This window comes from Artibeus jamaicensis, unplaced genomic scaffold (genome assembly GCF_021234435.1).
Source record: "Artibeus jamaicensis isolate MK-2021 breed Jamaican fruit bat unplaced genomic scaffold, CSHL_Jam_final contig_240, whole genome shotgun sequence".
In the NCBI taxonomy this organism is placed as follows: Eukaryota; Metazoa; Chordata; class Mammalia; order Chiroptera; family Phyllostomidae; genus Artibeus; species Artibeus jamaicensis.
In genome coordinates this window covers 4,682,267-4,695,994 of record NW_026521506.1, presented here as the reverse complement: position 1 = coordinate 4,695,994, position 13,728 = coordinate 4,682,267, and the positions used below count along the sequence as shown (strand labels likewise).

The following is a 13,728-nucleotide window of genomic DNA, read 5'->3' as shown; positions in this document are numbered from 1 at the left end:
TCCTGAACTAGATATTTAATGTTTCAGCTCCTTACTTTTTTTGAGTTGCATTATAAGGATTGGGGGGGTGAATAATGCATTAAATTAAAGGTGCTGCTAAACATTGAAATGGTCATCTGTCAGTTACCTCTAGCACAAAGGGTGGCAGTGATGTCAGAGTTGGCTTTGCAGAAATATGTGCAGTAGTTTTGTTTAAAATAGTACTAAATTGGGCTACTTAAGCCAGTCAGAGAAGGACAAATACCATGTGATCTCACTTACATGTGGAATCTAATGAACAAAATAAACTGACAAACAAAATAGAAACAGAGACAAGGATACACTGAACAGACTGACAGCTGTCAGAAGGGAAGGGGGAGTGGGGACTGGATGAAAGCAGGTGAAGAGAGTAGCCAAAGAACATATATGCAGGACCCATGGACACAGACAATGGTGTGGGGATGGCCAGAGGGAAGGGAGGGGTGAGTGTGGGGAAGAGGTGGACAAGGGGGAATGGGGACATCTGTAATAGTATAAACAATAAAAATAAAGTTAAAAATAGCATTAATTTCACTTACAAATTCAGGGTAAATATCAACTGGTAACAGGAATTTTTTTCCAGAAGCCTATTAGATAAATGAAAAAAAAAAAAGTCATCCGTGAATAAATATTGAGCTAGAGGGAATTTATAAAATAGAGAATATGAATGCATATAGTTGAATTCCAAAAGAAGGCAAATACACTAAAATTACCTATTTTTAAACTTTATTTTGGTTGTTCATCTGGTTAAAGCTGTCTTACAATTTTCCTTCTCAGCTTTGACCTTGTAGCTGTGGGTGGTATATCTGTCATCTTAATCTTTGATCGCTCACCTTTCCTCTCTGAGAAGAGGACACTGTGGTTGCCTTGGAATCAATTCATTGTGGTGGAGAAAGTAACCATGCAGAGAGTTGTATCAGACCCACCATCCTGCGATATCTCCAACTTTATCAGCCCAAACCCTATCGTGCTTCCTTCACCGCTCACATCATTTGGAGGGTCCTGTCCAGACAGGGGAACTATTGTTCCTGAGCTGCAGGTGAGTACATTGGCCTTTGAATGTTTAAAATCATAGTTTCATGGTGTGCTCAACCACGTATAGTGGCTAGAGTCCTTTCCTGGTACTCTTCCTGGTACTATAATGTGCTGCCCTTCGTTTATCAAAAGAAGCCTTCAAATATAATCTCCCTGGCATACATTTGCAAAGTGATTGGCCAGGGCTATAGGGTGCTATCTGTGGCCATGGGACAAAGCAAGACGAACTAGCTGTCATGAGAATTAAACCCCGAACCTTTACCTAATGAACACTGCTCTATGGAACAAAGCTACCTGGCTCAATTGTGATAACAGTATAATCAATAAGGTGGGACCATTTGTGCTTCTGAAGCGAAAGCTCTCTAAAACATCTAGTTTTCTTTTATTGTCAAGTTTTCATCCATTTTCATTGTTTTTAGAAGTCATTCCTCTTGTTTAGTTGAAGAGAGTTTTCAAGGATATGGGTTTTGTTTAAAACTTTGCTTTTGAGTGTTCAAGCTTTGTAATTCAAGGAACACATTTTTGAACCCTGATATTTTAGGATTACTGAAAATTTTCCTGTGTTGAGCATTCAATATTTCCACTCCAATATTAAGTCATTCGAACATCCATAGTACAATTCTCTCATGACTTTATGGAAACATGTTAATGGTAGTTAAATATGAAGGCCACTAAAATGGACTCATAAGTCATACAGATGCAGAATTCAAAATGTATACTCAAGAAGAAGTAAATGGGCATTCCGGGATTGAATTGGTTTTTTTTCAGTCACAACATCCCCACTCACTGTTAGCAGTGCCTATAGGATGCCACTTAAGAACAGTTCACAAAAAATAATGCTCTGCAGGAAAGGGAGTCTAAAGACTTGCCACTCCTGTCTGTTCCATTGTTTTTCCTTAGGAAGAAAGAAAAAAGCATTAAGTACTGTACTCAACCACTTAATGAGCACATTCGACTGAATGCCAGTCCCTTCACAGGCATCATTAGGAGGCATGGGTCTGTTGCACCGCAAAAGTTTTCAAACTGATCTAGGATTGCAGGTTTCCTTGGGGAAGTGAAATACTAAAGTAGTAAGTGTTATGCTATTTTTCTCTGCTGTGCTTCTGCCACCATCTAAGAAGACAGAGCCAATGGACAGGTTGGTCTTGAATAGCTAACGTAGAGGAAGAAAAACTGGGTGATGAGTAGACAAGAGGGGTTCGTACCCTCAAAGAAAATAATGACCAGAAATCCTGGACAATATGAGATAGCATGTGTTTAACAATTAGTTCTACTATGTGCACTAGTTTGGAAATTGGAAGGAAAAAAAAGAGTTCTGAGCTAAAAATGAATGAGCACCCAAAAAATATCCACAACTGTCCATGTCACTTTCAGTGTTGGAACAGAATGAGCTCTTTCTTCAGCTGTATTTTAAAACCCGAAAGTCCTGAAATGGAAAATTTAGTTTTAGTGACCACTTTTGGTTGTTTAACTCTATCTGTGCTAATCAACAAATAAGTAATAGCAATTAATTAAAGAAGCCAAGTGATATTTTCACTCTGGGACCAATGCTTACTATAAAATTTGCATGAGTTATTGGAAGTTATTTGCTTTTCAGTCATAGTTGCCAACTTGGAAAAACTTCTTCCCAGCTATTGGTACATCTAGGCACAGAGAACTATGTAAGCAAAATTTGATTAAATATTTGGTCCTCAGGGTCATTCTAAAGCTCCAAAGAAGATGAGTTTGATGGCATCAGTAAACATTAATTCTAGGGAATCCATAATGTCTGTCATAAAATATAACTTGCTAGGCTTGCTCCTGGAGACCTTCCTCTTAGAGAGCCCAGCCAAAATAAGGATTATGGCTATAGTTTTGTGATATATGACTAAACACACCAAACAAAATTTTGTGTATGGGCAATACAGAAGAAAAAGACCATTTATTGGATCCCATGTGCTTTTTGGAACACGTAGAATAACTGAAATTGTACTTTTCACGGTCTTTCCTAGCAGGGACAAAAGGAGAGCAGTCCTCAGGGTTGGCTGTATGTCATGTCACCATACAGATTCAAGGCAGAATTTGAAACTCATGGTCATGTAGCCTCACATAGATTGTAGAACAAATCTCAATGGCTGCCTTTAAGGTCTCTCCTTTGTCCAGTTTCTAAGCCAACAAAGTATGCAGTATTCTTGTCTACCTGTGACCACTGATAAGAGCCCATTTGGCTTTCTTCATTCAGGTTGTCCAGGAGGAGATCCCCATTCCTTCCAGCTTTGTGAGGCTGAGTTACCTGAGCAGCCGAACCCCTGGGTATAAAACCCTGCTACGGATCCTTCTGACCCACACAACCATTCCTGTGGGCATGATTAAAGTACACCTCACAGTAGCCGTGGAAGGACGGCTCACACAGAAGTGGTTTCCTGCTGCAATTAATCTCGTCTACACATTTGCTTGGAACAAGACTGACATCTATGGACAGAAGGTTTGGGGTCTGGCAGAGGCCTTGGGTATGTCAAAATAATTCTACGTAAATAGCAGTGTGATCGTTATAAAACAGAAAGTACTAGTTGCATATTAATTTGTATTTGAAATGATTATGGGTTTTCTTCTCTATAAAGGATCTAAGGCTTTCTTTTTTTTTTTTTTCATTTAAACACTTTTTGGGGGCCTGTTTAGAGTTCCCTTTTAAACATTCTTCCTTTAACTGGTGTTAGTCTCCCTTTGATGATGGCTGCATACCACTGGAATCTCACACTTTCTGACCTCTTCAGCTCTGGTAACTGTCTCCAGAGCTGAATATTGCCTTCTAACAGTGACCTTTTGTGTGGCATTCTTTAAGCCATGTTTTTGGATTTGACATTTATACTGCCGTTTCCACATAGAAACTGCAAAATTTCAACTTATAGGCATCTTCACTTATTACCTTTTATGTCTAAGATGGTTAGACTCCATTAAATTGTTACTTTGGCAGGTTAAATAAAAAATCATCCTGTCTTCCAAGTCATCTTGATTTTCTGTTATCTTAAGACTTTAAAACCAAGAATCTTACAGATAGCAGAGATCTTAAGAGGTCCTTTGGGCCTATGGTTTTCACACATTTAGTTCTCTCAGACAAATGACATTTTAAAAAATGAGACTGATAAAGATTTGCCAGCTTTTTTATTTTGCCAAGTAAGGCTATTTTAAAAAGAAGAAACCCCACTACAATCTACTATCACCTACCATTACTATAATTTTATAAAGGAGGGATACTTTAACACTAACAAAAGAAATAGCCTGTCTTAAGAAATAACAGTAAGCAATAATACTGATGCTCAGAGAGAAAGAAAGAGAATGAGCAAGAGAAAGAGAGAGAGACACCAATGTCTTTATTTTCCTCACTCTGTACCTGACAGTGAAAACTTCGTAAGGGACCTGACAGGTCTATGGAACTGCGGTTGGGAGCCATTGTGCCTTCAGGCAGTATCTCATGGAAACCACCCCTGGATATATAGAAGACTATTTTTATAGTTCTCCAGAAGAGATGTTTTCATATCCGCCCTTGGAAGTGTCTATCATGGTACAAGTACCATATAACTGACCTACATTTTTTTAGACGAGTGTGTGAATTTCCTCTTTCTTTCCAGAAAAAAAAATAGAGAGAGAGAGAGAGAGAAAACAAAAAGATTGGTGACTCTTCCCAAGAGACCCTCATATATTTAAATAATTAACTCATCTCTGCTGGACTATTAGTATGCAAGGAATACATTGTGTTCGCTTGTCCTCAGTTAGTGGGGAATTACTGTAAAGACCCAAAGGAAAGTAAGAAAGATCATTTCTGGAGCCAGGCTCCCTCCCTGGGTTTAAATCATCCTTTATCTACTTACTAGCTGGTCAACATTGAGTAAATTACTTAACCCAAAATGTTAAGTTTCTCCATCCATAAAATGGGAATCATAAAAAGAATTTACTTATATAGATACTATGATATGAGGATTAAATGAGGTGAGTAATGCAAAGTGCTTTATACATGGTAAACTGAAAAAAGGTTAGTCACTGGTATGGTTTTTTCACTTTGGCTGTGGCCAGCATATTGGGATCCAAGGTATAAAACATGGAGTCTATGCAGCTATTTGCCACCGTGGCTTCTCTAAGAAAAGAGCAGTGGGTGTAACAGGTAATCACTGTGTTAGTTATTCTCCATTTGCCCTTCCTGAAAAACACACACAAACTCTTCTCTGCCCAACCCTGTTATCTGAGAGGTTGGAGTTCACAGACTTCATGGCCTGCACTCCTTTACTGTCTGATTTCCCTTTTCATTGAATCAATGGGTGGGCACCATCCAGAGACTGCAGGGTGGAAGAAACAGGTGAGGGCATCTCTCCTCTCTCTCTCTCTCTCTCTCTCTCTCTCTCTCTCTCAATCAGTGACTATATTAGAAGATGGCAGCTCCTGTCCAGTAGCTCCCCCTCCAAATCCTCATGCCCTCTCTGGTCTTCTGGGTCATTATTTCCTCTCCCTCTGTCCCCATATGGTTACCCAGGGGTGTCAGTCTCTGTGTGAGTCACCAGCCCTTGCTGATTCCCTTAGCTCTGCTCACACCTCTGTAAGTAATCCCTTCATTCAACTCAGGAGTGAATACTTGTGAACATGACATCTGATTCCTCCTGGAACCCTAATTGGTATATATGCAAACCCTCATAGTCTCCTCTTCAGGATATTCTCCTAAAGGCTTTGCTTTACTAGAATAACTCAGCCTACTTCTAACTTCTCCATAAGGCTTTGTTCTCCAATTCTTTGCAACCCTCCTCAGAATACCTGTGGTGTTGTTGGGGTTTTGCTTTTGTTTGTTTTTTTTTAAGCCTTTTTTTTCTTAAGTTGTGACACTTAGGAGTTTACCCCATACACTCATGAAAAGCTGACCAGGACAATATCCAGCAGTCATTGTTTGCTAGCATTCACATAAATGCAGTTCAACCTTAGTTTTTAAAAATAACAGCTATATTGAGATAGAATTCACACATATAATTTCACCCATTGAAAGTGTACAATTCAGTGGTTTTAGTATTTTCACAAGGTTGTACAACCATCACCAATATCTAATTCCAGAACATTTTCATCATCATCCCACAAAGTAACCTCCTAGTAATCAATCTCCACTCCTTTCTCCAATTTAGACCCTGGCAACCACCAACCTCCATTCTGTCTCTGTGGATTTACCTATTCTGGATATTTCAGACAAACAGAATCATACAATATGTGGTCTTTTGTATGTGGCTTCTGTCAGCTGGCACAATGTTTCCAAACCTAATTCATGTCATAACCAATACTTCATTCCTTTTTATGACCAAATAATATTCCATTGTATTTTTTAATTTAATTTTTTATTGGTTATGCCATTACAGTTGTTCTATTCCCCCCTTCATTCCCCTCCACCCTATCCCCGTCCCCACCATTACCCCCCTTTAGTTTATGACCATGTGTCTCAAGTTCTTTAGATTCTATATTTCCCATACTATTCTTGCCCCCCCATCTATTTTCTACCTACTGTCTATGCTACTTATTTTCTGTACCTTCTCCCCCCTTCTCCTTCTCCCACTCCCCTATTGCTAACCGTCCTTGAGATCATTTCTATGTTTCCACTCCTGATCTAGCTGTCCTTTTAGTTTGCTTTTGTTTTAGGCATGGTTGTTAGTAACTGTGAGTTTGCTGTCCTTTCACTGTTCATGTTTTTTTAACTTCTTTTTCTTAGATAAGTCCCTTTAACATTTCATATAATAAGGGCTTGGTGATGATGAACTCCTTGAATTTGATCTTCTCTGAGAAGCACTTTATCTGTCTTTCCATTCTAAATGAAAGTTTTGCTGGATAGAGCAATCTTGGTTGTAGGTCTTTGGATTTCATGACTTGGAATACCCCTTTCCAGCCCCTTCTTGCCTGTAAGGTCTCTTTTGAGAAATCTGCTGACAGTCTGATGGGAACTCCTTTGTAGGTGACTGTCCCCTTATCTCTTGCTGCTTCTAGGATTCTCTCCTTCATTTTAATCTTGGCTAATATAGTGATGATGTGCCTTGGTGTGTTCCTTCTTGGGTCCAACTTCTTTGGGACTCTCTGAGCTTCCTGGACTTCCTGGAAGTCTATTTCCTTTGCCAGATTGGGGAAATTCTCCTTTATTATTTGTTCAAATAAGTTTTCCACTGGTGGCTGTGCCTTTCCCCCTTCTGGTACCCCTATAATTTGGATGTTGGAGCATTTAAAGATGTCCTGGAGGTTCCTAAGACTCTCCTCATTTCTTTGAATTCTTGCTTCTTCACTCTTTTCTGTTTGGCCATTATTTGCTCCTCTGGTCCACTCCATTGATTTGAGTCCCAATGTCCTTTTCATCGCTATTGGTGTCCTATGCAATTCCATTCATTTCAATTAGTTTCGCCTTCATATGTTTCTCTAATTTCTGACTATAATCAACCAGTTCTGTGAGGATCCTGATCACCAGCGTTTTAAACTGTGCATCTGAGAGTTTTGCTATTTCTTCATCGCTTAGATTTATAGGCTCTGGGGCTTTGAGATCTTCTTGAGCCATTTTTGGTCTGTTCACGCCCGTTAAGTACGAGGAGCGGAGCCTTGGACTCCCAGGTTGCTGGGTTGTGATGCTGTATGTGGGGGCATGGACAGAGCGGGGAAATGGCGGCCCCCTCTGCTGTTTCTCGCAGCTGGGTGAGGAGCAGAGCCTTCGGCGGTTCACCCGGGCAGGGCCACTTAGGTCACTGGGTTATGATGCTGTATGTGGAGGCGGGGTCAGAGCGGGGAAATGGTGGCGCCCTCTGCTGCCACTCGCCACTGGGGCCTGCTGGCTCCCATCCAATCGCCCACTCCCTCGCTTGTCTATCCACGCAGGAATGCGCGACCGCAGGAATGCGCGACCACAGTCAACGTAGCCCTGCTCCCTCACTGTTTCCCCGTGGTCGCTCGCTGAGTTGCCCACCAGGTCCAACCCTGCGCCTGGATTCTGCGCGCCTGAGTTCATCTGACCAAGTTTTCCTGTGTAACCCCGCTCCTCCAGCTGCTGGTTTCGCCCCTCTTACCAGTCAGGCTGAAGAATTTGTTGTTATCAGACTTCTGAAAAGTTCAATTTTCTGTGTTCTGGGTGTGTTTTCTGTTGCTAATATTTAGTTGTCTCTAAACTTGGTTGTGTGAGAAAGCACGGCGTCTCCACCTATGCCTCCATCTTGGCAGAAGTCTATTCCATTGTATTGATATACTGCCTTTTTTGTTTCTCTATCCATCCACCTATGGACATCAAGTTATTTCCACCTTTTGGCTATTGTGAATAGTGGTGCTATGACCATTTATGTACAAGTATTTATCTGAACAGCTGTCTTCAATTCTTTGGGGAATATACCTGAGTAGACTTATTGGATCATACAGAAATTCTATGTTTGACTTGTTGAGAATCTGCCAAACTGTTTTCCACAGTGTCTGCACCATTTTATCAACCTCACTTTATGCACAAAATGTGTTACAGCTCTTCCTTTTAAATACCGCTAGCGCTAAAGATTCAAAATTTTTCCTCCTTGTTGTAGTTAAGTACTCTTAGTAATTCAGTTTCTAATATGCCCATGGATGATCACATAAACAACTAAAACACAAAGAAAAGCAGACTTTCCAGTATACACACCAGTGATGAAGCCTCAATTCCTATTGTGTGCCTCTGTGTATAGGTTTACTTCCTATTTCTATAATTTGTTCCTGGTTTAAACTTCCTCAAGCATTCTCACTTTAAAGTGGCCTTAATTGAAATGCTAAAATATATGATGTGGGTTCCTTTTTAAGGCTAATAACAGTAATAAAAGCAAGAGTCAGTTGACCCACTCAGAAGTATACAGAAAGTGTATGGGGTGGGGTGGGGTGGGGTGGGTGGGTGGGAGGAAATGTTCTTTATGGTGTTTTATGTGTACTTAAGGGACACATTTTTGTAGGGTGGAGAAAGAAAACTGGTAAGGATCCCAAGGAAAAAGCCAATATGATTTCAAATGTGGCACCTCAAATAGAATGTGGAATATTTACCTTGTAGAAAACATCCTCATAACTCGATCATGGTAAAAGGGACTTTATTTACTACCTAAGCTCCATTTCCATCTCCATGGAGACTAAGAGAATTTTCCCAACAGAGGTAAAGCATTACAACAAGTTGTAGAATGAAGTTGGAGAATCTACTTCTCTGAAGATGGATTGTGAGCCCCTTAAGAATACAACAGAAAATAAGTAGTTCAAGTGAAAAATGGGTAGAAACAAAGGGATTAAGAATATTACTGTTTAGCTCATACCTTAATGAATATAATTAAATCTAAACAAACAAAGAAGAAAACATTGTATTTCTGGCCATATTTTATAATCACTGAGGAAAGAAGAAACAGACTCAATTTTGCACCAGATTGTAACAATTATGCCATATATAACACTTCTCAGATTTGCTTTAGATTCAGAAATCTTAGTATAGTCTTCTGGTAGGCAGAAGAGTAACCACCAGCCACCAAATATGTCTATTTCTGGAACCTGGGAATATTACATGACCAAAGAGAATTAAGGTTGCTAATCAGCTGACCTGGAGGTAGATTAGCCTGGATTTTTCAGGTAAGCCTGATGTCATCACAAGGGTCCTTAAGTGTGGAAGAGCAAGGCAGTAGGGGAGGTCAGAGATAGAGGAAGTTATAACTATAGAAAAAAAGGTCCAGCAAGATGCAACATTGCTGGCTTTGAAGGTGGGGGAAGGGAACCACAAACCAAGGAATGTCAGTGACCTCCAGAAGATGGAAAAGGCAAAGAAAGCAATTCTTCCTTATAGCCTCCAGAAGGAACTCAGCCTGCTGATACCTTGACTCTAACTCAGTGAGACCCATTTCAACTTCTGGCCCCCTTAACTATATGATGACAAATCTGTCTTATTTGAGGCCTTTAAGTTTAAGGTAATTTGTTACAGCAGCTATAGTAAATAAACCTTGACCAATATGCTTACAGTCCCACTTATAGCAAGGATTTTGGTTTAAACTATGAAATTTAAAGCAAAGCTAGAACGGTTTCGCACTCTTCTTCCTTCTCATGCCAGTTAAATATGAACCTCTGTCCCACCCATTTCTCAGTGATGGAGAAAGAGGAAGCCAGATTTAAAGAAGCTAAATTTGAAGCAATGATGAATATCCAAGTTGGAATGTCCACTTAGCTTGAAATGTGGGGCTTTTATTTCCCATATAGCCTGGCTGTGGGGAATTGGTGGGATCTCTAAGGGCTAGAGTGTCACAAAAGCAGAGTAATTGTTGAGGTTACAGCCAAAATGAGAAAAAGACTGCTTGACATCCTAGGATATCTCACAATTTTTTCCAGTAAAACAGACTTTGCAACCAGACAGATAATACCAGAGCGAACAAATTAGCAGCAGAGGTTGTGTGAATGACTTCCTTGGAGAAGTATCAATGGTAACTGATAAGATTGATTAATCCAAGTACAATATTGATCAAGTGGAAGAAGAGCCAAATCACCCCCAGTGTTGTAGTACAAAACCACAATCACCAGTTCATCCAGCTTAAAGATTTTGTTGTCTGATATACAGACATGACTCTCCTACTAAAAAGTCCATGTGGGCATTTGAAATAAGTTGGCCTTAGTACTTTGTTTTCTAGCTGTAAATAAGGTATGATGTCCAGAAATCATTGTATATTATTTAGTTTCTTTCTCAACTCTGCTTCTTGCAAAACAATGTAAAAACATCATTATTGTTAAGTTCACAGTGCTGTTAAAATTCTAGAGACAGCTTATTTAATTTGACAAACTGGCTTGTTAGGGGGCTCTGATCTGCATCCATTATATGAATTTTGTCAAAATAATTCCCTATGTCTGCCTGTGTCTGCATGCATTATCAGTATGTAATAATGCATTCTGCCTGGTCTTCATTTTAATTAAATTAAATTGCAGTGGTTTGGAGTCCTGGAAGTTCAAGAAATCAGCCAGCCGCCTTTAATGGCACTGGTACAAACAATTCTATTTTTCTTCAAGGTTATTGGCAACAACAAATTGCATAATTATTTAGTACAGTAGTTTGGCTAGAAAGAGTGGTGTTTCAGGGAGAACTAGACTTCCTAAACCAGGGGTGTCCAACTCGTTTTCACCCGAGGCCACATCAACCTCACGGTTGCTGTCAAAGGGCCAAATGTAATGTTAGGACTGTATAAATGTAACTACTCCTTAAGAGTTAAGTGAGAGCTTGGTGCTGCCGCCAGGTAGAAACAAGATGGAGGTCTGGATTCATCCCCTGGGCTTTGTGTTTGCCACCTGTGTCCTAAAGGTACACAATGCAAATGAGTCTGCCTGTTAGAGAGAAACACGGGAACGTTAATAGCAATAGGTGCTAAGCTACAGTTCCTTTGTGCACACAAAACATCCCTGAAAACGATGCTTTAGTGTTCATAAATTTCTCGTCAGCAAAAACTAAGCAGGCTGGGAAGCCACAAAAATAACATTTACTGAATATTTTAATAATAAATGGGCAGTGCTTTACAATTTGCAAAGTACTTTCACATACATTATCTCATTTTAATCCTTATAACATTCCTGTCTGGTAGGCATGGCATGATTAGTATGATCTTCATTTTACAGAGGGGGAAACTGAGGTTCGGAAAGAGCAAGTCACTGGCCTAGAGCCCTTTTCAGAGCAGGGCTTCAAACTTGACCTCCCAGTCCTGAGTTCTGTTGGCTTTTCACTGCTGCCTCTCTTCACTAAAGAGACCAGCCCACCTCACCAAGTACCCAATTCAATGCCTCAGTGGTTTCCTGTCAAAGAAGCTAGCTGAGATAATAATCTTTCATCATTTCTCTCCACTCATGAGTTCATACTGTTGACTGCGAGTGGAGCTGTTTTATCCATTCAGCTTTATAGGCACAGCACCAAGGGTATGAGTTTTTCAAGGACCTACAAAAATGTTTGTCACCTGAAAAATAAATTTCTTACCCCAAAATATGAAAAGAAAACCAGAAAATCAACATTAATAAATGTTTAAATAAATGTCTGCAAAATGGAGCATTATGTCAGCTGGTCTACTGCAACTCAGTTTTCATACTTACATATAAAATGTTTAATGTTGGATATGGGTTGTGGGTTGTATCCCTCTTAATATGTCTGATAAAATATAAGAGAGCACCTCAAAAAGTGCCTAGCTCCTACCAGGATTTTTTTAATGACCCTGATTCATACTCTCTCTGGTAAGCAGCCTGTGCCCATTTCTAACTCCTGGTTATACCCATTAGATTGCAAAATCCATTTGGTTAGTCAATCAAGTATTTTTAAGTGGAATAAAATGCAATGGAATGTAATCAGAAAAAAGAAGAGAATAGAAATTAGTGGAATATAACACTATTAAGAGAGTATTGTTGGGGAAAATTTGTTTCAGTTATATGCATGTATTTATATGTATCTTCCCCATGTGAATGCTGGGTCACAATGTAATGGCTTTAGGGTGTAAGACTCTGAAAGCTATTGGTAAGATGATACATTCAAGATACAGAGAAATTAAATGGTTTACCAAAACCATATGAATTATTTTCCCAAGTCAGCATTTATGACTTTTCTTGCCTCCCAGTGCCCTCTATGAACTCATGTCAAGGCATTATTTAGAGGCAGAGAGGAAGGGGAAGATAGAATGAGAGAGAGACCAAGACCTAAGATACTTTTTAAAAATATATTTTATTTATTTTTAGAGAAAGGAAGAGAGGGAGAGAAACACCAGTGTGTGGTTGCCTCTCATGTACCCCCAACTGGGGACCTGGCCTGTATCCCAGGCATGTGTCCTGACTAGGAATCAAACCAGTGACCCTTTGGTTCACAAGCCAGCACTCAATCCACTGAGCCACACCAGGCAAGGCCCAAGATACATTTAAGAGTAAAAGGTAATGCTGTTCATAATGGCATCAAAACAATACCATAACCACATACTGTTCCAGTTTACATGGTACTTCTATTTTAAGGTTATCCATAGCTTCCAGTCCTTATCTTTTTAATATAGAGCAAATAAAAGGATATTTCTTTAGCATTTCATAATTCTAAATCTTTCTCTTAATAACTATGAGGTAGCATAGTAGGAAAAAGCACTTACTAAAGATTTACTGGGTTTGAGCTCTGGTTCTGCCATTTATTAGCCAGATGGCCTTGGACTGGTCTCTTCACTTCTCTGAGTCTTATCATCTCATTTATATAGCGGCAGTAAATATATCTTCCTTGCAAGTGTTTGTGAGTCTTCAAATTAAGTAATATACACAAAAATATATTTAAATATTAAATGTTATGCAAATGTGAGATAATATTATTCTACCTTACCACCCTGAATATGCCTGATCTCATCTGATCTTGGAAGCGAAACAGGGCCAGGCCTGGTTAGTACTTGGACAGGGGATAATACTATTCTAAGGAGGCCATGAGTGAATGTTCCAGAAGGGAGGTAAACCTTCAGGATATGGCATCTCTCACATGAGAAATTATCCTGCCCTGTGTAATATCTGTTAGTGCTTAGCAGATCACTTACCTGCCTGGCACATAGAGAAATTCACTGAAGGTTTACTGAGTCATTAGAAAACAGCTCCTTGCTTTTTTTTTTTCAATTTTTTAACTCAGTTTTTTATTATTGTTAAAGTACAATTGTCTCCATTTTCCTGGCACCACTTCCCCTGCCC

General features: G+C 39.6%; 1 protein-coding gene across 1 annotated transcript in view; it reads left to right on the top strand.

Annotated features, from left to right (window-relative positions):
- The window catches only part of TENM1 (teneurin transmembrane protein 1), a 407,415-nt gene that overhangs the window by 256,257 nt on the left and 137,430 nt on the right, over positions 1-13,728 (top strand). Inside the window, exons 13-14 of the mRNA XM_053662339.1 lie at positions 796-1,057; positions 3,275-3,542. Coding sequence (XP_053518314.1) covers positions 796-1,057; positions 3,275-3,542 — 530 coding nt within the window. The remainder of the gene's footprint in view (positions 1-795; positions 1,058-3,274; positions 3,543-13,728) is intronic.